At 36.6% G+C, this 26,555-nt stretch overlaps 1 protein-coding gene across 2 annotated transcripts; it reads left to right on the top strand.

Annotated features, from left to right (window-relative positions):
• The first annotated feature begins 3,407 nt into the window (after positions 1–3,407).
• On the top strand, positions 3,408–20,818 carry LOC131053474 (ethylene receptor). 2 transcript variants are annotated; one of them, XM_057988094.2, is made up of 8 exons: positions 3,408–3,813; positions 3,943–4,039; positions 11,241–12,189; positions 17,529–17,897; positions 18,050–18,316; positions 18,790–18,917; positions 19,035–19,236; positions 19,726–19,884. In XM_057988094.2, the coding sequence occupies exons 3-8, from the start codon at positions 11,284–11,286 to the stop codon at positions 19,729–19,731; spliced, it is 1,878 nt and encodes a 625-aa protein (XP_057844077.1). In that variant the 5' UTR covers positions 3,408–3,813; positions 3,943–4,039; positions 11,241–11,283; the 3' UTR covers positions 19,732–19,884. The 2 variants fall into 2 exon arrangements, with proteins under 2 accessions (XP_057844077.1, XP_057844075.1); XM_057988092.2 differs by having other exon boundaries at positions 3,411–4,039; positions 19,035–19,232; positions 19,726–20,818.
• Positions 20,819–26,555: the final 5,737 nt, after the last annotated feature.

Genomic DNA, 26,555 nt, shown 5'->3' on the forward strand with positions numbered 1-26,555 from the left:
CTTGAGACTAATCAGAGGACAAAGATCTGATTTGATGACTTCATGATTGAGGTCGAGTATCTAGATGCTATTTGCGTGTTCGCCTCATTGGTGTTTGACATGTGCAAAGTGAAGAAGGTGTTGTGTTTGCCAAATAGGGCAAACATGTTCTGGATGCAACATGATTGGCGGTGATTGGTGATCAGTTGCAGGTGGTCGATCTCTGGAAGGAGATTTGATTGGATTTGGTTTGCCTTGGGGTTGATGAAGGAACCCTAGCGTGCCAGAAGTTTGAATGTCTTTTTGGTGGGAAGACATAGTATAAACATGCAGATCGAAGACCAGATCTGCGGCTGTTGAATGAGAGAGTGAGGCTAGTGAAGAGAGCTAATCAATCAAGTGCCTAATGTCAATCAGAGAGGAGACTGATTTTGTGAGAGAGAGAACTGGTTTGAAGAGTTCAACTGGCCAAAGTGAGGAAACCAGTTGACTGCCATTGAGTCTAATAGAGGAGTACACCGGTGGTGACTGAACCGACAGAGAGCAGAACCGACAGAGAAGAAGAAGAAGCTGAATCGGTAAGGTTGCAACAGTGAGAGGGTGAGCAGAGAATTGGAGAGAGGAGAACTGTTGGAGAGATTCGCATTAGAGTTACAAAGTTTTTTTGTAATAAGGATATTACTTTTGTATTTGATTATATTCATTGTAGATCACTGAGTTGGAGCTCGGTGCAGGGGTTGGTGCTCCTTGGGTTGGTGCCCTAAAGCAGGAGTGGTACTCCTTGGGTTGGTGCCCTAAATGTTGTAACCGAGGTTTTCATTGTGAGGCTGGATTGGAGCAGTAGTCTCCAACAACATTTCTCACCGAGGTTTTTCGCATCTTGGGTTTTCCTCGTACATCTGGTGTTATGAGATGTCCCTTTTATGTGTGGTTGCATTTGTGTTATCTTTCCATCTAACCGACACGTCTGCTTTATGTTAGATCAGATAATCGGTATATAGACATAGGATAGAAAATGGAAAAGATTTGGAAACCACTGATTCACCCCCCCGCCCCCTCTCAGTGACATCTAGTGTTCAACATTATTTAGGAACTACTTCCACATATTCATGAGAGCAACACCAAGGCCAAAGGGGATGCATAACTATCTAGAGATTTATTCATGCTTAATAAGAAACCATTCACAAGGGATCTAATGAGAGGGGGTTGGAGGATGTCTTGAAGAATTTAATCTTATGCATTGAAAGTTGGAATCAAAGATTGAGCAATAAAGATCAAGAATATAAAGAGTGTATTAAGCAACTTGTTGAGTAGTGTTTTGAATAAACACCATGCTATCAACCATAGATTAGGAGTTGATACCACATGATCCAATAGGGAGGGTGACACCAAAAAAGATGTTGAGTGTGGGTATGCAGGAGTAGAAAGCCAAGGACATCAATAACATGGACATAAGTGAAGGGTGCTATAGGGTAACCTTACTAGATATATCTTTGGAAGGGAAAGTGTGGAAAAAGTGATCCGTTGACATCTAGACAAGTAGAAGCACTTGCAAACACCATTTTTGATGTGAGCAATTAGTTGGGGAAAATCTTAGCAATTCAACATTTGGATTCTAATGTCTATTTGATCCCATTGTAAGCTTTGTTGAAATCTAGCTTAATGAGGTGAGTATCCTAAGTAGTTTTTTGGGATTATTCAACCAAAGCCAAAGTAAAGACTTGGTGATCAAGAATGGACCTACCTACGAAAAACCTTGTCCACTCTAGCCTAACACTCTTTCGAAATATGGGCTTGATTTGGGTAGTTCTAACTTTGTCCAAGATTTTATAGGAAGTGTATAAAGATAATATTTCACCACCTTGTCATTATAGCACCATTCTCACATTTCTAAAAAAGATTGATAATACCATGGTGGATGAAAGATCCCAAAGAAACATTCTCAAAAGCCTTAAAATACACAATAGAAGTTTTCTTTGATGTGAGGCATATGACCTCAAAGAACTTTATGGGAAGACCATCTATACTAGGGTTTTTCTCTCCATCCATGGAGTGGAAGACCTCATCAAACTCTTCCATTTAGAAAAAAAAAATGATCCAAATGTTGTTGATAGTTCCTAGGAACTTTGTTGGGAGTGCATGTCCAACAAATTTGATTTCCTCTTAAATAGCATTAGACCTAAGGGGTTTAAAAATAGGTTCTAGTAGGTATTGTTAATGTCGTCATTATAACTATGAAGCTAGTTGTTTGTGTCAATTAGAGAGAACACCTTTTCTTGTTTATGCTTATGCGAAAGGAATTAGAAGAAGAAATTATTTACTTTGTCTTCATATTTAATTTATGGAGAACTAATAGTTAGCAAAACAATTGCACCCTACTCACTAGAGAGAAATTGAGGCTCTTTAGAGAATTGTCTGCCTCTTCTCCCCCACCACATCGAACCAACATCCTCCTACCCACCCTTGTTATGGCCTAATTTTTCTCTTTATTGAGGGAAATTGACTGCTACTCCCCATCCCACCCCTATGGACTAGTCTTACCCAAAATTTCATTTTTCTCAAGTAAGTGCTACTTTAAAAATATGCCTAGCACTTGTTTAAGAACCTTTGCCTTAGTACACTTCAAATTGATGCTTTAATTTTAGTAAGAATATAGCTTGCTATAGATGAATATATGTGGGTGGGAGCAAGAAGGGTTCCACATTTCTCAAATTCAAGAAAATATTGCTCAATTCTTTTTCTTTTTTCAAACCATATTATGACCATACACTCATAAGAAGTTAACGCATTTGATAAGAGGATGTTATTTCTATTAAATTCAACTCTTATCAATAGTGGGTTTAAAAACAATATTCCAATACCACATAATCAAATTGATGAAAATAAATGATATTAAATTTGTAGGGGAGAAAATAAACAAGGGCAAATTGATGATCACATAGGAGAGGATAGTGGGTTAAGTGGCTATTGAATGAACATATGCCTACCTTTATTGTAATGGATAGTTTGTCAAGTTTTTTTTAGGGATAGAACCGAGAAATGCTTTTTCCTTTCTTTGAATAATGTAACTTCTACTATATAGATGTAATCTTTAAGACCACAAAAGTTTCAAGTCTATAAAATATTTTACATATGAATAAAACTATTTTTTAATATTCAGTTTTGTTAAAAGAAAAACCATCATTCTAAATATCATTCATCAAATTTAGACTAGTTTTCTTATAATAATATATTTATGCACAATAATTTGTAGCCCTGTTTAAGGCCCATAATGCTCACCAATAAGAAGTGAGAAAAAAGTCACAATACATCCCTATGTCATCACCCTAGAGAGTAGTTGTTTTGGGTCAAGTTGGAAAATAAAACAGCAATATAATGGCAAGTTGGAATGAAACAGCTTCGTACTGTCAAGTTAGAAAATAAAGAATACTTCTTGTTGTGGGAAAGAGAAAAAAATGAAAAAGAATTATGAAACGGGAATCGAAAACAGATTGAAGGACTTTTCCAACAAACAGGATTGGTTAATGTCACGGCGTCTCCCAGGCCTCCCTCATTTATTACCACCCATTAGTACTCGTGTTTTTTTTTCCAACTATAGCAAAACCTACTAATTTGGTTCTATGCTCACAAGTTAGCGGATCTTAACACAGCGATATCAATCCCAAATTCCCCATTCCTTGTTACTTCTTCGATTTCTTTTCTACCCGTTTCTTTTACTTTCCTTTTTAGTGTCGTCTATTCAATTTCATCCTATTGCTGGTCGAAGTAAGGACAACCACAGACCAAAAAGTATCATGCCCTTAATTCTATTGAATGGAAAACTGATTCCCAATGGTAGAGAAATGTTAAAGAATCAAGGATTGCTCACTTTGATTTGACTATATTGGAAAGATTTATCTTTTTCCATTTGCTCAATCAATTTCATTTCATATTTTCTTTTTTGTTTGCTGCTGTAATTAACAGGGGAAATGTGTTAAGGGGGTGATCTAGGTTCGGCTGATGGGATATACAAACATCTCGGCAACAATGCTTGGCGTTTTCAGAGCATATGCTATTACAGGTATTCCAGTCCACGTCCGTTGAATTTTTAATTTTTTTCTGTTAGTCACCATGAATTTAAACCCAAAAAGATGATTCTTTTAATCGTGGTTTTCAGCAGAAACCCCTTATTTGCGAATCTCAATGAAACAATCGAGTCGTCCATTTAAATATTTGAGCTTGAATTTCTGTACTTGTACATTAGTTGCGAATGTTGATGAAAATACTGAATACCCAATTGGATTATGTCTTACGATGTGAAGGTAGCCTTGGTGTTATGAGCACCTACCGGTCGTGTGCTCGGTCCTTGGGAGACCTAATGTACATATGGCTAGAAGGGTGCGGTTCCTCCGTGGTTTTCTTTGTTATGCATGTGTATAGTTGAAGCTAATTTATGAAGAGACCCATGCAGAAGTCAAGTCATGCATATTAGTCGTTAGTTTGGTGGCTCATCTAGGGAGGGTTGGCAGTAGTGTATAGAGAAGGGGTGAGTAGGAACTGAGGGGAAATTCTCAGGTAGGGTTGGTGAGAGGGCACTGTAATATGTTGAAAAATCAGATGTGGGAAAGGTTGAAGTGGAAGGACTGATAACCCAAATATGCAATCAGAAGTGTCTACGTTAATCTGTTATAATAACAACCAGAGGACTTATTCATTTCTTTTCCCTCACAGCGTTTTTCCAGAGGCTTCTTTCTTCAATATGATAGACTTTGGAAGATTTGAAACTTTAACATTATTATAATCCAGGAAGCACTTTTTGTAAAAAAATTGGGAACTGATACGGAAGTCTTATAGCTTTCTCAAAGAAATCCTTCTACCAACATAACGAGTTTTCTTTTTTTCTTTGGTAGAGTGACAAACATTCACATCCACATACTCACATCAACTGAAGAATGCTCTATCGAGCCGAGGACACCATCTGGCTTAGAATCTGTCTGAGGGTTACATACTCTGCCAGATTCTCTATGCCTGAAATCTAAACCTAGCTTTGTCTGGATTTTGGTATGCACTGGCATGGCTGTTATAAAATGGGAAGCATGCTAAGCAGGGCTTGAGCTTGGGTCATCATCATGGTCTTTCACCTTACAAACACTTCTGTTGCAGAACATGACCTAGTGGATAAAATGAATGGAAGTAACTCCAATGCAGAGAAGATTCCTGTAGTGCTAGAATTGTTATTTAACATGGATACAGATTTGAGGAGATGAGAGTAGGTTGGAGGCTTCAGCTTGTGATCAGAACTGTCTCGAGTGATGCTGGGCCCAGGGAGCATGACATATGAGAGTAAGCGGGGGAGTCACTTATCTTTTGTTTGCTATTTGAACAATGATCTCACATGCCCTGTATTTGCTATCATATTGACGAACTTATGAACATACTACAGCCTGCTGAGCACTACTCAAGGTTGAAAGTGAATTGCAGTCCACAATTCTCTATTAGTTCCCTTGCCTCTAATTTGCTGATGTGGGGGAGATTGTTAGTTGGGAGTTTCATACTGTTGACACTGCAAATGAACAAACCCTGGCAGGACTGGATACCTGAACTGTATACCAGTCTACTTGCATCTGCCCATGATTAAGTTAAAATCTAGAACTATCTATTGATGCTAGCATTAGAGATGTGGAGGATGCTAACACATCATTTATCAGTTTATGTCTATAACGTTGCCCTCATCCTCAGACTTTGGCAAAGATTCTCTTACTTATATATGTTATTTTTCTGTCACAATAATTGTAGGATTGTTTCCTTGGGTTTTGTGGGAAATTGTGCAATCCTCCTCACCTGATCTAATTCATTGAGGTTTGCAGATTTAAAGGCCACCTTGTTTTGTTTGGCAGATGCTTCTATCAAGATTTATTTACTTGTCTTGTTAGGATCTTTAATGTTGCAGGAAGACAAAAGAGCAAAGTAATTTACAGCTTTAATGCTAGCTTTTGCTGGCATTTAGCTGTCAATAAGTATATTTTGATTTTTAATTGGAGATTATTGAAGGTAGATGAAAGTACCTCTGGTATGATGTTATATAGAAACCAAAATGGAGATGTACTGGAATTTTGCTGGACAGATAGTTGTTTATATTCTAGCAGGCTTTTTAAATACGACATGCTTTAATGTACACTTAAATTTAAAGCTAGAAATGTTATGGTTGCCTTGAAACTGACGCTAGTTATTCTATGTTCTCTGTAAACTTCCTATATGTGTGTCATCTAACTTATTTTCTAGAGGATTTATCTCTTATGGCTACTATAAGCATGCTCTTATGGCTACTTGAATAATTAATACTATTTTCAGTGCATAAGCTTTTAAGAGCATGTTGTGTACCTAAGCAGAACATACTATTATACATATGTATTTACCATGTAGTCCTAGCCCCGAGTCTTAGTTATTAAAGTAATATTTTGTCTGCCTTGGGAATATTAAGAGTTGATTCATGATTTAGCCATGGGTTTACAATTTTCTTTTCCATTGAGTATATGATAGTAGAAAGCCTAAAGCTGCATCTCTCATCTCTATCAAACATATATTGTCAATACAATACAAAGAGCTGCTATCCTGTGAGTGTTCCATCTCTGGTAAGCAGGTGCTCGCCCCCTTTGCATACTGGATTTTTGTTCAATATATTTCTGCATTCCTTTTTCTGTTGTTTTTCAGGAATACAACAAAGCAGCTTCTCCTTTCATGCATAGTTAAAATCTTACACCATTCATCCATGAGATATTGGAGTGTGACTGTTTCAATCATTATCATTGGTGTGCTTGTTTGGTTGAGTAAGATGTTCTGATTTTTTTGAAGCTTCTTGAGCTGGGACAGGTCCATCACCATTGTTGCAAAGTGTCTTTCTTGGCTTTAAGCTCTTGTTAGGAAACAATGCTAATGCTTCAACCAACCTTAGGTTATCTTTCTAATTTCCTAGACAGCTCAAATTGTAAGCAAAACAGGTTTGCATAAATGTGTAAAGTAAAATCAGTAAGCTGCAGAGGAGCGTCCCTGAGAGACCATTGCTAAAATATGTACTACTCTTTATGTTTGCCTAAAAAATGGCATCAATAGGTTGTTATATAGTAGCAAAAAACCCCCAAATCAAAATTAGAAACCAAGTTTTTCAATTTTTTACAGACATGCTTTTTTTAAAGATAGTGGATCAATGTTTACCCACTCTATTTCTAACCTTATTTGATTTTTATAATCTATTTTTATTTCCTTAAATTCAAATTTCCTTATGATGGAAATTATATATAAACAATAGTAGCATTCTGTTTATACAGCATTGACATGGTGTCACAAAAGTGTAAATGGAATTCAATCACTGGGTTTTAAATTGGGTTAATCGTGGAAAACTAGAAGAGGATAGAAATATTCCAAAAAATAGAAGAAACTTTGATATAAATGCCAAAAAGAAATAGATTTTTTTTGTTGGTCAAAAACTTGGAAATAACTTTCAAGTTCTTGAATAATTTGCTATTTAATTCCTAGTTATTGAATAACTTGTGAGGTAAATGGTAAACCTGAGTCACTGAATAATTCATGAGTTATTCTCCTTCTTCGAAATGACTAAGATTTTCCCTGTTTTTTGCACTCTACACAGAAGACTGGCTAAACAGTTTGAACAGACAGAACAATGGCTAGACAGTTTGAACAGACATGAGAAAATTGGCAAGCTTGCGCTTTTACTGATTTTTCTGCTAAATAACATGATTTGGCATATATGCTTGAAGAACATGGCTACCATGGTTGTTATATATGGAAATTATCCTGTTTGGAAAAAATGTGATTTAAGTAGGTTACTTTATATCTGGCGGGCATCCTTTATATATTTTGGCTGAGTCCCAATCTCGTTAATATTTAATTTTGAAGAATAATTTTTGCATTGTTGCTTAATTTGGTTGGAAATATTATATGAAGTTAATTACTTAAAATCAAAGTCACATGACTTGGACTTGGCAATGACTCAGTGAAGCTAAATAGTAAGAGTACAACTCTTAATTTGCATATACTTATCAAAAATGTGAAAGAAAAGTTGGGAAATATTAAAAAAAATGATATAAAAGATATTTCACCCTTCATGCTAGTTTACAGTTTACTAAGTAGAAACCAAAATAAACATATAGATATGTTTATTAAGCAAGAATGATAAGACGAGATGACTTTTAATGTCTTTGTGGCAAAAACTGTTCTTAGGGGCTATCAAAAGCCCAATTGTTTAGAAGATTGTTTCTATGACATACATCATCATTATATATTTATAATCTTATATAAATTATCAATGGTCTGTGAATGCACATTATCAATATATTGAATATATGTTATTATGTTACTTTTTATATCCATAAAGTGTACTCGTGCAACATGGGCTTGAAAACAAGGTGAAGAGTGACAGTAATCTTGGCAAATAGTTGACTCTACTTGTTTTCTTTGAGAGTAAAGTCAAACTTGGGAGTGCTTGCTCTCTTGGGAATTGTGTAATGCTTAAAATCCAACTGAAGCTGCAGTTTATTGGAATTGGAAACATTTCAGTTCCATGTACCGATGTTAACTTTCTTTTGGTGTTTTCGCCCAGTTATTTGAGAATTGGTTCTTGTCTGGATTATTCACCCTTCCAATGTCTGTTCCAGTAATTGACAGCATCAAAAGCTTATATTCATCCATTCAACTGGCAATTCTAAGATACAGTATCACAAAAGACTAGAGTATCTAGCTGCAAAACAATAGTGTATTAATAGTAATATCCATGTATGTTCTCTAGATTGAGAAAATGGCTGAGCAAGGTAATGACAATGGGAGAAATAATTCTGCAGTTGAATTCGCCTGGAGACTTCAAATTTGTTAAATAATCAATGGCTTATGCAGTTTGATAGCTCCTCTGCATTTCATCTCATCCAATGTTTGGAGAATGTGGGAATGACAAGAAATGTCTCCACTGAGTCACCAAATCAGGTATGCGTCTCTGGAACAGTAGATGTCCCTGGACTAATCTAGGAATGACTAGATGCCCCGACAATGCCTTGCTTTCTTTAATGAAAAAAAAAGAATAAGTGAATTCTTATCAGACCCAAAACCCTCCTATTAGAGGATGTGGAAGTGGGATTGGTTAGTGTCCCACTGGATGAGTCACAAACTACAATTTGATAGGGAGTGACTAAGAGTTAGAGGGCCATTTTAATATTGATGTCTCAGATGAGTTGCAGACATATGTCAAATTCGTAATGAAAACTGAGAAACTGTTACTGTTGATATACTCTAATTGATTAACATTCAACAATGAATCTCGAATTTGATTTTTTACATGATACCTAAATTTGATCCTTGATGTCACGTTTAGCTGTACATGTAAAAGTTTTCCTATATATACATATGTATATATATGATAACTTTGAGACAGCTATCCCCAGTTGTACCTGTTCTGGAAATGCTCGAGAACATAGCTTCAAACACACCCTTTCAAAAATACAAAATATGCAGTAAAATATTGGAAGCAAAAGTTCGCTTTTCTTTAGCTTCAGCAATCACCACAAACAGCCCAAAACTGTCTAGATAAGAGCTTTGTATGATTGTAAACTCTTTCAAGCCGCTAGAATTTCCAGTAACCAAGTGTTGTTCTGTAGACAGTAGAAGTACTCCCTAAGCATAGTTGATATGGACAATTCTTATCTATAATCATTATGATGATCTGTAAATAAGAGCTCACTTCAGTTCTTGTTGGATTACACAAATGGTAGATTATAAATCCCTAGTCCCAGTTGCAACATTTAAGCTTCCAACTTCCTGTCATCCATTTAATAAATTCAGCTGTTTGTGGAGAAGAGTAAAGCATGCAAGTCAACTATTAGTAGTTAATGTGTTCTTTGGCATGTCCTTGTCTTGCGTTTAGGTGGGTTTTGGTAGTATGCCTTTTGATGAGTGGCATGCAGTCAATGTGAAACTAACCATGTGGTTGTTGACACAGTTCTGGTAAACCGTTGCTCATGTGGATATATCCATGTGCTTACAGATTAGGGGTTTCTTGGCTGCTCACCTTGGCAAAGAAGTTTGGGATATTGATTAGTCTGCAACTATGTTTTTGAGGCAACTCTGTTGTTAAGTTCTTTGGTTCATGCCATGTGTGATAGTGTGAAGGTCTTATTATCTCTTGCTGTAATCTATTAATCTGTCTCATAAGGTTGTAAAGGATGTTTGTATATTTTTGCAGTGAAAAACATCTTGCTTTCATACTTTCAGCAGATTCTATTGCTTGTGGTGCACATTTAGCATGTTTCTGATGTTAATCTGATTATTGTACAGCTCAAGATAAGGTGAATACAAAATGTAATGGAACCTTTCACAAGAACATTTCATTGCTTAGCATAGGAAAGTTGAAGAATCTTTAAGCATGATTTGGTTATGGAACAAACATTGCTTGTTTCTCTAAAGATTGAGATCATTTGTCTCAGCAAAGGGCCAGACTTGAGCTATTCGAGTCTCTAGAGTTGAAGATTTTCGATGAAATTTTGTCGTTCACCCAATGTAACTCCCAGATTCATTGGTCTAATATGAGATCGATTTCTTCCAAAATAAGAATAAGGTAAAATGCTTGAAAACCATTAATTTGTCTCTCATGGATAGGCAGAATTAATTAGTTGCCTTATCCTGTGCCTATATCTGTTGGTGGATAGACAGACCCTTATGTCACCCTTTTGGACTCTCTTGATCTTTTCATTTATGCTGTTCCAAATCCTAATTTAAGTCTAACCTCACCCATTACTCCACAATTAGGTGCACTAATCATAATACTAATAGTTATACATGATGGTTTTATCTTTTTATTGAATTTTCAAGTGGTTCTGTTGGTGATAGCATCCTTGCTGGTGAAATGAATCAAAGAAAATGTTGCCAGGATCAACATCTACCTAGAATTAATGTGTTTTCTGTTTTATTTTAGTATTTTAGGCTAAGGTTGGAGGTGTGTGTTTTTGTGTTACATATATATGAAAGCAATTTTAATTTTTTAGTAGAATCACAACAAGATGACCCCCCAGTTTACTGCACTAGCTACTACTCTTGTAGATGATGCTTTCAGATCTTTATCAAAATTTTATGCATTTATTCTATTGATAGCTATTTTTATTAGAGAGAAGAAATAACAGAAAGCTTCCTGTGATAACTGTTCAACTATAATTAATGTTTTTTGTGATGCTTGTATCTTGTAATACACTGAATTCGGTGCTTTTCTGTCCTTTGTGGTGCAGGCACGTGAAAGCAAGTTAAACTTGATACTAAAATAAGTTCAAGATGGATTTGTGTAACTGCATTGATCCACCTTGGTCAGCAGATGATCTGCTGATGAAATATCAGTACATATCTGACTTCTTCATTGCGCTTGCATATTTTTCTATTCCACTTGAGCTTATTTATTTTGTGAAGAAATCAGCAGTTTTTCCCTATAGATGGGTGTTAGTGCAATTTGGTGCATTTATTGTGCTTTGTGGAGCAACCCATCTGATCAACCTATGGACATTTAGCATGCACTCAAAAACGGTAGCAGTGGTAATGACTATAGCTAAAGTATGCACTGCTGTTGTATCCTGTGCAACGGCACTCATGCTTGTACATATCATACCAGATCTGTTAAGTGTGAAAACCCGCGAGCTGTTTTTGAAAAACAAAGCTGCAGAACTTGACAGGGAGATGGGTATTATTCGAACTCAGGAAGAAACTGGAAGGCATGTGCGAATGCTTACTCATGAGATCAGAAGTACCTTGGACAGGCATACTATTTTAAACACCACCCTTGTTGAACTAGGTAGAACTTTAGCTTTGGAGGAATGTGCTTTATGGATGCCAACTCGAACTGGCTTGGAGCTTCAGCTTTCCCACGTTCTTTGCCATCAAAATCATGTGCCATATACTGTTACCATTAAACACCCTAATGTTAACCAGGTATTTAGTACTAATAGAGCAATAGGGATTCCTCCGACTAGTCCAATAGCAATGATTCGGCCACGGTCAGGGAAGATCATGACAGGGGATGTGGTTGCAGTCCGTGTTCCTCTTTTGCATCTCTCAAATTTTCACATGAATGATTGGCCTGAGCCTTCAAAGAGACAGTATGCATTGATGGTCCTGATGCTGCCCTCAGACAGTGCCCGCAGGTGGCATCTTCATGAATTGGAGCTTGTGGAGGTTGTTGCAGACCAGGTTGGTTTATTGAAACTTAATTTAGAATAAGTATGCTTGCCTTGCTGGATTTGCCATCGTTGACCTATATTGTGTTTGGCTTTGTGGCAAGCCATAGGGTGCTGATTTGTATTCATCAGACCTGTAGCCTTAATCAAAACTCATTTCGTACTTTTTTTGACTGATAATATCCATGAACTGTAACTAATGGCTTTGAAAACTTGGTTGTTCATGCATTTTCAAGATCATTTAAGTTCATTTAATTGCACAGTAATGCAATTCTTTTTTTTATAATCAACAAGTGCTGGATTTAGATGAGTGGATTGACTTCTGTGCTTTTAGTCTTCAGTTTGTTCATCTATATGTTTGAATCTTTCTTCTGTGCTTCTGACTTGTGTCTGATGGTGTTTGCTTGTAGAATTTGCCTTTCCTCTAAGTTGTATTATGCTATCAAGTGGATTTAGGCTGATTTTCATTAGATTATATGAGTCTCGTGCTTGGATCTTTAATGTATCTTAGTAAGAAGAAACCATAAAGTGTATTGTTAGGGCATTATTTTTTTGCTGCGTATTGATAATAAGTAATAACTGCATATAATCATGTTTTATGATTTCATATTTGCTCATTTATGGTAATGTAGTTTGCCCCATGACATTAGACAATGCCTACTTGAACCACCCTTTGTTTATGTATGGGTTGCCACTTATTATGCATTTTATGGACCATATAATATACCCATATCAACTAGTTACAATTGCATTGCATATACAAGGTTTGCATTTGGTATTTTGTACAGTTTTTTTTATATGGGGTCGTTTTTTGAGTCAAAGGAAGTCATTTCTTGTCTTGTGAATAATTGCCAAATCCTTACTTGTCATGGTCAAGAATATCCTACTTTCTTTGCATAGGTGAAGGAGCTTTTTAATTAATTTGATGAGATGAAGAATGAACCTTGGTGAAAGAAGGTACAAACATGGTATAAGGTAGGGGTGGGAGGGTGGCAAGCATATTGGATGTGGTGACACCCTATTGCAGCGAGGTTGTTCTGGATGAAACTAGGAGCTTTCCTAGTTTGATATTGTTGATGAGAAGGAAAATAACCAGTAGGCTCATGGGAAGAATGGGAAAATAAGGTATTCGCATGATATGTATTCATTATAAAGAATTTGGAAGAGGTCAAACTTGTTTAATGAAATTCTTAAAAGAGCAAATAGATTTACTCAACTAGAGACAAATAACATACCAATGTATTTGTCAAATTGATGGTAGAGTCACCAGGGCCTTGAAAGATGCTTCTCCAAGGCTAAATACATTGAAGAACACACCAAATCTTCAGCTTGATGAAGGATATGTTCCACCGGGCGTGCCAGAAACTGTTGTCACAAAAGTTTGTACCTTTGCTGAGCTATCAACTTAGCAACCTTGTGAAACATGGAAACAACCCCGAAGTGTGGGACCTTGTGCAATGGGGTTGAATCTTTGGGGAAGGCCGACTTCCTTCTCAAACCAAGTGCAGGTGTTGAACCAACTCAACACTCCAAATTCTACTTCTAAATCTATCCTAATGGCTTGTAGAGGAAAAGGGAAGAAAGAAATGCTGAAATGAAAGGAGGTGATGCACCAAGATAAGAGATGTCCTCTCCCCACCCCGAAATGACACAAAGAACCAATTGAAATACCTTGGAGATGCACAAACTTCAGTTGTATGAATGACCCCAAACTCATGTAAGGAGGTTAGAGTTTGCTGAATGTCAAAAGGGGAGAAGGTTTCCCACAAGTCACACTCAGAAACAAGTTAACACAACATATACATGAGAGAAAGCCACGAAACATACACTTATAATGAAGGTAAGGAAACATACACAACATGCATAATTTGAAGAGAGGCAAGAATGATGATTTCAATTCGTTCTCAGGCCAATGGCCAAACTTATAGTTGTAGAAATGCAAGAAAAAATACAAATCTTCAAGAGAAGTGAGAGCATAGAGTAGCTCTAGCCAGTAGAGAGAGAACCCTTTACAATGAGGCTTAGCAACCTATGTATAGCAAACGGGTTGTAGAGGAGAGACTAATGGTCAAGGAGAAGCCTTGACCCTGACGTGCATAGAGGAATGTTAGGCAGGGAAGTGCACAGACCTCACATGGTGTGCGTACAAGCAACCTGGCCATACCTTGACAAGGCAAAACCAAGAAGAAAAGTACTTCTACATGGTGGATTGTCTGACATTCCAAAGCCAGAGCATGTAGACTTGACATGAAGGCCATCGGATAACCATAAATAAGCATGGCCCTAGACTCCACTTGATGGGAATCTTACAAAAAATATTCAATACACTCCTGTAGCTCCTTGAATGAAAGTAGACGAGTTGTTGGGGTTGGTGGAGCATTAAGAATCTTGAGTGTTGATTGCATCATCTAGAAGTGTTGCAAGTCGTCGGAAGTCGGACGTCGGGTCCTGTCGCAAGGGGAGAAGAGTCTTGGAACTTGGGGGTTCCGGGGTCATGAAGGAAAATGCTTGGAACCTGAGGGTTCCGGGATTCTGAGGTCATGATGGAAAAGGCTTGGAACTTGGGGGTTCCGGGATTCCGGGGTCATGAAGGAGAAGGCTTGGAAATTGTGAAACCTGACAAGACCACACTTAACATTTCTGGATTCCATTGGTTTTGTCCTTGATTGACTGGGGCAGCGCTGGTCCATGGAACATATCTCTGATCGGTTCTCACTGATGTACCAAGGATGTCATAAAATGACAACATTAATGGTGAAGATGTGCACTCTCCATATTTGAGGTTGCACATTTAAAACTAGAGTGGGCTAGGATTATATAGATTAATCAACATTATATAGGGTAAATGGAATGAAAAACAATCCCCTTGTGGAATAAATGCATAAAGGGGGTTTTATACATCTAATTAGAGTCTCATTTGGCTGCGACCCAAAAAAGTACATCTTTTTAACCTTTTCTGGTTCCAGTTCACTATCATTTGAAGTTTTTTGAATTAATTCTAAATCTTAATAATCTGAAGGTTTAAACCTTCAAGGAAAGGAATTTCATGTTCTCTCCCAAACATTTTAGGATAATGAATATCAAGTAATTTTTGTTTCCTTTTTTTTTTCTTTCTATTTTTGAGTTCAATTTAGACCTTAATGAATGGATTGTTACATAATTATTAATTGAATTCATCATGTTGCTCTGCAAAAAGAAAGTCGAACTCATAGCTTACCCAACATTTTCTTGAAAACTTCCTTCTACCATTCTACTTCAGCTGCCTCAAATAAACCACCTATATGGTCCTATATTTGATTTGCAATCTTAGGAGGCTTGATATTCCCTTAAGTTGAGATGGGAAATCCAGTATTATTAAGTTTTATCTTCGTTTGGCCCTGTTTTAATGTTTTATTCTTGTGTTTATCTTTGGAAAATCAATTTATGTTTTCTTATTGGTTTGTTTTTGTCCCCTCTCCTATTTGCTACAAAGTTCTTTGAAAGACAATTGAATTGGATTGTCAAGTCTGCCAACATGTCACACATTAACTACCTATTTAGTTCACCAGAATTTTATCTTATTTAAACTTATCATGTGAGGGCTGAATGGAGCAGGATCCAGCCAGGCATTGATGGTTGCTTGAATGGATGCTTGGCTGTAATTGTGGTCAGCCCTTTGTAGAAATAGGGAGCTTGATTCCAGGCTTTACTGTAGGAAGCAAGACCCTATTTCTGCACAGGGCTGGCTGGAAGCAAGGTCGCTATAGAAGGTTGGGGCTGAAGAAAAAAGGGTGTTCACTGGAACAGAATAAACTATTAGCAAACCCTGGGCAGGCAACTACAGGTGCCCTATCTATCTTAGTTGGACTCCACATATATAGTGCAGAGTCAATCTGAATTGTGGAGTTGACTGAATTTGGATGAGATAATACTGCAATAGACTTGCAAAGAATCATTTCATAAGAACAATTATTGAATAATTTTCTCCACATTTTTGAGACTTGTGTCAAAGTTTCTAAACATCGGGGATTTTCTTGTCTAGCAAGGAGAAGAAATGTGAGGAAATATGGAATGTAAGTGTGCACCAAAAGTGGAAAAGGAAAATGTTTTATTTTGGAAATGAAATCTCTCTCTCGACAGAGAAATAAAAGTCTGGTAAATTATAAAAAAGTAATGTTTAACATTAGAGAATTTTTTGTACCTATTCATTGTTCTGTCAATGAGTTATTAATTAGCAGAAACCTGTAGTTAAGGAGATTTATATGCAATATAGTAATTGAACTGTTCAAAATAAAAGTATTTCATGTGGTATTTGCGTATAATGTGTGCAATGCTAAATATGCAAGAACTAACTATTGCAATGCTGTGTAAAATGCTGACCCCTTGTTCAATATATAGGAGATTGAGAATTACTATAGTTAGTTAATTACAGCAGATTAATCTGACCTCAATGAATAGCACTGAGCTCTATTGCATTGGGGATCAAGTCATGAGGTATCCTTTATGCCTAATAGCCATGTTGAGAAGAAAAAACTGAAATTGGCATGACCAAAATAAAGAGAAGAAACTACAATGCATGAAAGAATTTGATGATGAGATGAAAGAAAAAGATCACAGCAAGACTTCTTTAATGACATAAAATATTATGTTTAACTCTTACAAGATGAAAGTACTATCTACAAATACTAATTAGAGACACTCTATATTGTTGAAAGTGCATATAGGAACATTTATATACTAAACTAAAGGTTTGATAGAGATATCTAGCAGACAATGGAGCACTTTTTGGGCATTTAGGTTCTCAACCATCACATAGACGAACTTGGTTGACTTACATGAGCATGAATATAAAATTATAAATTAAAATTTAAACTAAGAAATTTTGAAAATCAATGCTTATCTCCTTCCTGTCACCTTCTGATGTGCTGGTACATTCAAATTCCAGACTTCTCATAGTTGCATTTTAATGTTTGCAATACATTTCTGTACAGAAATGTTAAAAAATTTCTCTTCTTTGTACTACAATTGCTCAGTTTTGGTCTGCAGCAACTCTCATAGTTCATGTTTTTCTAACATGGGGGAATTTTTCTTCTATCATCAATGTTACTCATGTTGCAAAGAAATGCCGAGTCTTCCACAAATTGTTTTCTTCTTGACTGATTTGATTTGTAGCTCAAGGCACTGTCCTCTTACAGGAATCAAATTTTTCTTCTATCATCAATGTTACTCATGTTGTAAAGAAATGCCGAGTCTTCCACAATTGTTTTCTTCTTGACTGATTTGATGTGTAGCTCAAGGCACTGTCCTCTTACAGGAATCAAATGTCTAAATGAATTTTAAATCAACAATTCACATGTATAATCCTGTCCGCAGGTGGCTGTTGCCCTCTCCCATGCTGCAATTCTTGAAGAATCAATGAGAGCACGTGACCTGCTGATGGAGCAAAATGTTGCACTTGATCTAGCTCGCCAAGAGGCTGAAACAGCTATTCGTGCACGTAATGACTTCTTAGCTGTAATGAACCATGAAATGCGCACTCCAATGCATGCTATTATTGCCCTGTCTTCACTACTTCAGGAGACAGATTTGACTCCAGAACAACGTTCGATGGTTGAGACAATCTTGAAGAGTAGTAATCTCCTAGCCACACTTATGAATGATGTTTTAGATCTTTCGAGGCTTGAGGATGGGAGCCTGGAACTCAACATTCGGAAATTTAATCTTCTTGCTATGTTCCGTGAGGCATGTCTCACAAACCTTTTGCTTTGAAGACTGTACATTTATCATATATAATGAATAACAGAAAAGATGAATGGTTTTAAATGAACGTAGAGGCACATGCTCCTCAATATTCTGCTTTATTGCTAGGCACACTGACTAGTTTTGCATGGCAGGTTCATAATCTTGTAAAACCCATTGCATCTGTGAAGAGGTTGTCAGTGTCAATGACTCTGGCCCCGGACTTACCACAGTATGCTGTTGGTGATGACAAACGTCTTATGCAAATTGTATTGAATGTGGTAGGGAATGCTGTGAAGTTCTCTAGGGAAGGTAGTATTTTGGTGACAGCACAATTAGAGAGGCCGGAAGCCCTAAGAGATTCACGTGTTCCAGATTTCTATCCAGTGCAGGGCGACTTTCATTTCTACCTAAGAGTGCAGGTATTTAATGGCATATTTATAATTTGGATTTTAATGATTAAGAAAGAAATATCAGTGTAGGACATTTAGTCTAGGGGATAATCAGCTCCCTCTTGGATAGGGTACAAAATTGATGTCCTGGAATGTTCTACCTACCAAAACTTTATGAACCTCCTGTAAAAGGGAAAAGTTGAGGAATTAATGACAAACCATAGCACAAGGTCCAAAATGAATCTCAAGCACATATGTGAATAAGAGTTGAGAAATTTGATGTCAATTACAGTTATTTTTTGAGATCTGAATCAATTTATTAATTCAGAATGCTTATTGATGTATATCATAATGCGATTTTTCTACTTACATACATAGTATGAAGAAGTATGACAATTTATATCCCTACACCTTAGATTCTGCATCTATGAGCCAATAAAATTGACTCTTTTAACTATTATTGATTCTTACTTCAAATATTGGTGATATGTGTGGATCCACAGGTGAAGGACAGTGGCCTGGGAATCAATCCTCAGGATATTCCAAAGCTGTTCAATAAATTTGTGCAGTCTGATGTGATGACAACTAGAAATTATGGTGGCACTGGTCTTGGACTCGCCATTTGCAAGAGGTGCAATTTCTTTGTAAAGCAGAGACCGTCTTTTATAGTTGATTCTGTACCAGGAGATTTTTTAGTTTTCTCTAATGATGGCTACTAAGTAATTATTATCTGTGATTCATAATACAGGTTTGTAAATCTAATGGAGGGTCATATATGGCTTGAGAGTGAAGGTTTAGGCAAGGGCTCTACTGCAATATTTATTGTTAAGCTGGGGATTCCAGACCCTCGAAATGAATTGGATCATCAAATTGCATTTCCCATCCAATCTAATTCTAATCACACAGATTTTTCTGGGTTGAAAGTCCTTGTGACAGATGATAATGGGCAAGTAATCTCTATATCTCCCCACCTTAAGATTTACGTCAACTATATGCTTGGTTTACCTCCTCTGCATTTCTATGGTTTAAGAAAAGTAGTTGTTCATGTCTGTGGTGTAAACAAAGCCTTAGTAACTCCTTTGGCAATTTTGCTTGCATTTTAGCATTTGGCCTGTTTGAATATAAAAAAATGGGCCTTAAAAAGAATTTTGTTTACAGACGAAATATGTGAGGCTTTTTATGGGCTGGATGTTTTAAAAATGACATTCAAATGGTTGTCTGTGCTTTGTATGTGTCGTATAGTGCTTCTTTCTACCTTTGGCCTTTCTTTTGAGTAACTATTTATGGAATCTCATTAAAAAGTCACTCAATCATCTTTGGAAAGTAAGAGTGGAACTTGTTGTTCTTTCAATAGTGTAGAGTTATGCTGTGCTTGCTCTATCCTGGCTATCATTGGATTCTATTATGATAGTGATAGCTGTTTCTTGTTGATCTTGCAGTGTTAACCGGATGGTTACAAGGGGCCTTCTTGCTCGTTTAGGGTGTGATGTGACAGTTGTTAGTTCAGGTCGTGAATGCTTACAAGCTATATCACAGGCTGGGCAGAATTTCAAGGTATTATTTCTAGATGTATGTATGCCGGAAATGGATGGATTTGCAGTTGCCGCTCACATTCAGGAAATGATTCCTCATCAACATGAAAGGCCATTACTTGTAGCTCTCACTGGAAGTACTGACAAAGCAACAAGAGAAAATTGTTTTAAAGTTGGCATGGATGATGTGCTATTAAAACCAGTTGCTCTTGAAAAGATGCGCAGTGTATTAGCTAAGCTCTTGGAGCATGGTTCACAGTGTAAGAGTAGATAGAGGCTATTATTGTAGGGAAGTAGTGGAGGCATGCCACTGATTTTTTCTTGTGAGATTGATCCTTTTCAATGGTGCTAATCTTCTGAATGGGCCCAATGTGCCTTATATGATCAGATGATAGTTGATACCATAAAAACATATGCAATCCGTTTAAACCTGTAAGTATGAGGATTCAGGAGATGTTACATCTGCAAGCCTGGTTATGAACGTACTTCCAGACATGCTGCATTGGCTTGGGTTTATTAAAGCATGGGCTATATCGCTTCCTTAGTGTGTTGCAAGCAGTTGACACCCGCTTGTGTACATATTGCTCAAAATTGTGCTACAATCCCCTGAAGTGCTGCTACATAAGACATACTGATCATTCTACATGAATGGCTAAATTTTAGTTAAGTTCATTATTTTGGGACCTGTAAAAATGTTTTCAGAAGGCAAGCCTGTGTTACCTTGTTCCCCTGATCAAAAGTGGGAATGTAGTACATGACTATTTGAGGAACTCAATCTGCAACATAGATATGACTGTTAAACATGGATTTTCATATTGTATCTGACCAAGGATCTTGTCAATGGAGATTTTTGCACAAGGTCTTTCTTAATATATTCCACCCTGGATAATCTATTAAAATGGATAGTCTGCTGTACATTTGCCTGACAAATACTTTTTTGGGACTGAAATAATTATTTCAGGTATTGTTTTTGGTCCATATATTAGTTTCTTTGAACATATTTGATTTGTATTGTTAAACTAGTAGGATGATTAAACTGCCACTTTTTCAAAACCATCAATCTTCTTGTTGCTGTCCAGTCACTTAAATTAGGATAATATTGCTTCATTCTTGGGAATCATCTTTACATTTTTGGGACTGAAAATTATTTCAGGTATTGTTTCTAGTCCATATATTAGTTTCTTTGTACAAAATATAACTGATTTGAATCATTTAACTAATAGAAAGGATGACTGAAGTGCCACTTTTTAAAACCATCAATCTCATTTTTTCTGTCCAGTCCTTATATTAGCATAATATCACGTCATTCTTGGGAATCATCTTTCAACAATGATGCTTGCCTTGATTAGAGTTTGCATGTCTTTTCCAGTTTGTTTGGACTATATGATGAAATGATAGCAGTGAGTTGAAGCGTTCTTAGTTACCTTCATATTTGCCAGTATTGAATCAAATCCAGGAGCTAAACTATCTGGAGTTTCCTCGAAGCGTTAACACCCTACCTAAAAATAACAAGAAAGTTTCTCAAGTGATAATATTATGCGCAAGTTTCTCAAGTTTCTATGTTCTTAGCTAAATATTTGTGCCAGCCTCCTAAGAAACTTGTGTAGCTTGCACCGTATGGCTGACTTGTAATATCCATGCCTAGAGACCGTATAATTCACTTGGAAAATCTGTATTACCGACAGTATTTCAATTCATTGATATTTTCCTTTAGATGATAGTTTTTTTTTTTCACTTAATTACTCCTGGATAATTTAGTTATATAAAATGGTAATAAGAATTTGGCCTTTGGGTAATTTATAGTAATGCCTTTCAGCTTGAGTTGGGTTTTGGAAGTATTGTCTGGGTAGGAGCAAATTGTGCTGGTTCGTTGCCTTATTTAGCCCCAGCCAAAACATACATTAACTATCAGATTTTGCTTAGCAGGTTAAAATACTTTAAGCTAATGGCTGAAGTGCGGGTTAAGTGAATCAGTAGATAGAAAAACTGATAATTAACTTTCACCAATCTTAGAATCAACCTCTCAAAGCAAACTTAGAACTATAAATGCAATATCACTGTCAAAATTAAATTGGTTGACTGTTACAACAGATTAACAGTAAACAACTTGAAACTCATAAACATCCAAATGCTTTTACTGACATAAGTAAAACTTCATTTCATATTGCTGTCGGTTATCATAACTTATCAAAGTGGATTAAGTAGTTAAGCAAATCAACCATAGAAAACGTAACTACACAAACATTCACCACTTGACACAATATTTTGACATGGAAACCCAAATGGAAAAAACTACGGTGAGATGAGACTCACAAGATAACTATCTGAACTCTTCTGAAGTTCGCCTTGTTAGGAACCAAGCTTGTTAAAGCTTTAGAAAAAGTCCTGTTAAGAACAAAACCTGTTAGGGACCACCCAGTTAAGGGATTGACTATAATGCCTTGTTAGAAGCAATACCCTGTGAAGAGTAACCTGGTAGAGGATTTGAAATCCAAGCTAATGGACCACCTGGTTAGACGATTTGAATGACACTAAGCTTTTCAGAGCTTACTCGGTTAGGGGATTTTAATTGCTGTAATTGTTAGAAAATAAGAAGGGTTTGCTGATCTGTTTGAATAACACTACACTTGCTTGTTCAAATCCTTTTCATGCTCCCATTTGCCTTTACACAATCTGTAGATACATCGTCCGGTTCGACAACCACACACAATTGAAACTTTGCCAACTCTGAAACAAAACAACTCATCGAACTTATAAACAAATCAATAGGTCGGTAACACAACAAAAACCTAATTCTCTCATAGAGATTACAAACAAGTCGGTTCAAGTATGACCGTTGGATTACATAGCAATCTCTACACATCATTTAAGAAAGCCTCGACCGCTCCTTGATCACCGCTTCATCAAACTCAGTAACTCATCACGCGCTTTGCATTACATGCAATGTACTTGCTCATTCCCTAGACAAAAACCATTATCTCAACGCGCCAAAAACATTTTGAAACTCTCTCCATACAACATGCATACATGTCATAATCATTACCGCTCATCATCAGATCATAAACCAACACAACTAATTCACCAAGCTTAATTGGTTAGGGTTTATCAAATCAACAGGTAGGATTTACCGATTTAACTCTCCAATACTTAGCAATACTGGTTCACTCCACAAACTTACCTACCAGTTATAGTTTTCTTCACTAGCTCTTCCTATCGGTTACAAAACAACATTACAACAATATCATTACTGGTTAATTGACATCAATGATAACATAACATTTCATTAATGCAATCTTCATGCAAATGCCAACAATCTTCCCCTTTGACATTAATGGCAATACAAATATCAATACCATTGATTGCTGTGATTGTGAATAGAAATCCTGGTTTACATTTTACCATGTACTCTTTTCAACTTGTCACTAGTTCTTCTCCCCATAATCACATAGTTCTTCTCCCCCTTTGACAACAATGCCAAAGTGAAAGTAAAACATGCAATGTCAAACTTCATTGTTCAACATCAACAACCTGCAACTTGATGCTCCCCCTGTGGAAAAACTCCACTTCTACATCAATCTTGTTGTAAAATTTTGCAAGTAGCTTTGGGATTGATGTATATTACATCATGCTCAATTTACCTCATGAAGGGGTACAACCCCTACCTGACTTCTAAGATACTCAAAAGTAGTCTTAGGTAGAGGTTTAGTAAAGATATCTGCAAGCTGCTCCTTGGTAGAAACATGCTCCAAGATCACATCTTTACTCTGCACTTTTTCCCTCAAGAAACGATACTTCAATTCGATATGCTTGGTTCGTGCGTGCAAAACAAGGTTCTTGGAAATATTTATGGCACTGGTATTGTCACATAAGATCTTTATAGGTTCTGAAAACTTCATCTTAAAACCTTCCAGAATGTGACTCATTCAGATAGCCTGGGTACAATTCATATAAGCTGCAACATACTCAACTTCAGTAGAATATGATATACAACTCTGCTTCTTGATACTCCATGAAACAAATCTTCCTCCAAGAAAGAATGCTCTATCGATTGTGCTTTTCCTATCATCAACATTACTTGCCCAGTCTGCATCCGTGTACACTTTCAAATCAAAGTTATCTTCATATAGATACCATAATCCATAGTCAACAGTACCTTTCAAATATCTGAAAATCCTCTTGGTTGCTATCAAATGTGTTTCCTTTGGATTCTTCTGAAATCTAGCAACTAGACCAATTGCATGAGCTATATACGGTCTGCTGTGAACAACATAGTGCAATTTTCCAATCATTGACCTGTACTCCTTTTCATCAACAGATGTGGCTTCAACTTCCTTAGATAACTTACAACCTGTAACCATTGGTGTCCCAACTAGTTTACAGTCACTCATACCAAATGTCTTTAATACCTCTTTCACATACTTAGACTGTGTGATGAAAATACCACTCTTCATTTGCTGAATTTGCAAGTTCCCACTAGAGACATTTCAAACTCACTTATCATTTTATTTGCAAAGTCATTGCTAATGTCATCATTGCTTCCAAATATGATATCATCTACAAACACTTCACTAACCAGTATCTTATCTCCTCCAGATTTGAGATATATGTTGCTATCTTCATCGGTTCTCTGAAATCCTATCTTCATCAGGTGTGAATGAAGCCTTTTATACCATGCTCTTGGTGCTTGCTTTAATCCATATAATGCCTTATGCAATTTGCATATCATGTCTTTCTCATCAATCAAAGCATAACCATCTGGTTGCTCAATGTATACTTCTTCTTCTTCCAGTATTCAATTAAAAAATGCTGACTTCACATCCATCTGATATACTTTGAATCCCTTATGTGCTGCAAATGCAAGTAAAGTTCTGACACCTTCCAGTCTAGCCACTGGTGCAAAAGTTTCACCATAATCTTCTCCTTCTTGTGCATAACCTTTACAAACCAATCTAGCTTTGTTTCAAACTACTACACCATCTTCATTCAGCTTGTTCCTAAATACCCACTTAGTACCTATCACATTTTTATTCACCGGTCTGGGTACTAGGGTCCATGTGTTATTCTTCTCAATTTGTTCAAGCTCCTCCTCCATAGCTTTAACCCAATGATCATCTCCAAATGCTTCCTTAGCAGTTCTAGGCTCAATAGTGGAGATCATGCAAGAATTTTCTCTAATCCTTCTTCTGGTTAACACTTCAGCTTTCTTATCTCCAATAATCTGGTTAGGATTGTGATTGAGTCTCACATACCTCAGAATAAAATGATCATTATCATCATCTTCTTCTGAATCTACCTGTTCCGATTGAATTGGTACAACAACATTCTCTTTCCCAATTTCAAGTTTCACTGGTTCTGGTTCCAAAAACAAAATGCAAGGATCTTCATCCTTTTTCTCCACGCTGGTTTCCCCTGAGACTTCAGGATACTCATCCACTCGAACATCATCACTCTCAATGATTCTCTGTGTTCGGTTGTTATAACATTTGTAGGCCTTACTCTTGGTGGAATAACCAAGAAATATACCTTCAGCACTTTTAGCCTCAAACTTGCTAACATAGTCACCTCTCTTAATAAAACATTTGTTGCCAAATATCTTGAAATAACTAACATTAGGTGATCTACCATATCGATATTCATAAGGAGTCTTGTCCTTACCTCTTTTTACGAAAATCCGGTTCATAGTGTAGACAGCTGTGCTGACAACTTCTCTCTAGAAAGTTTTCGCTACACCTCCTTGTATCAACATCGTCCTAGCAACTTCAACAACTGACCGGTTGTTCCTCGGTGCAAAAAACTACCGTTTGATACCATTTACTTCACAATATCTAGTGAATTCCTCTAAGTTCACCGCCTTGATCAGTCCTCATACACTTTATCTTCTTACCACTCTCCTTTTCAGCTAAGACCCTGAATGCCTTGAATTTACCAAATGCTTATGTTTTATCCTTAAGAATGTGACCCACATCATTCTTGAACAATCATCAGTGAAGATCATAAAATATCTATCACCTTGAATGCTTTTATTCCTTATTGGTCCACAAAGGTCTATATGAACCAAATCTAACAGATGTTCTGTTGAAAAAGATTTGCTCTTGAAAGTTGAGGATGCCATCTTTCCCAACTGACATTCCTTACATAGAGCATTAACCGGTTTGTCCAACTGAGGCAAACCTCTCACTATTTTAGACTTACTCATTTTAACAATGTTATCAAAATTTATATGACAAAATCTCCTATGCCAAAGCCAACTATCATCTATTTTAGCAATTAAACAGTTGTTGACTTTAGGATTAAGGTGAAACAAGTTACCTTTAGTTTGCTTGCCGGTTGCAATAAGTTCACCTTTGCTCCCATAGATTTTGCACATACCATTCTTAAACTCTAGTGGATATCCTCTGTCATTGAGTTGAGCAACACTCAAAAGATTTTGCTTTTATCCTTCAACCTAGTAGACATCATCTGCACTACTCTTTCCATTAAGAGAAATAGTTCCCTTACCTTTAACCATGCAGGGTGAGTCATTACCAAATCTTACAACTCCGCCATTAAATTCCTTCAAAGAAAGAAATTTGCTCCGGTCATTGGTCATATGATGTGAACAACCAATATCAATGATCCAATCATCAGAATTATCCACGCGAGAAACTAAATCCTTCTGATTAGATGTTGCTTCTTTAATGGTTACAAACACAATGTCTTCATTAACATCACCCTCATATTCCTCATCAATGATACTA

The sequence above is a fragment of the Cryptomeria japonica genome, chromosome 4, assembly GCF_030272615.1.
Source record: "Cryptomeria japonica chromosome 4, Sugi_1.0, whole genome shotgun sequence".
NCBI lineage: Eukaryota > Viridiplantae > Streptophyta > Pinopsida > Cupressales > Cupressaceae > Cryptomeria > Cryptomeria japonica.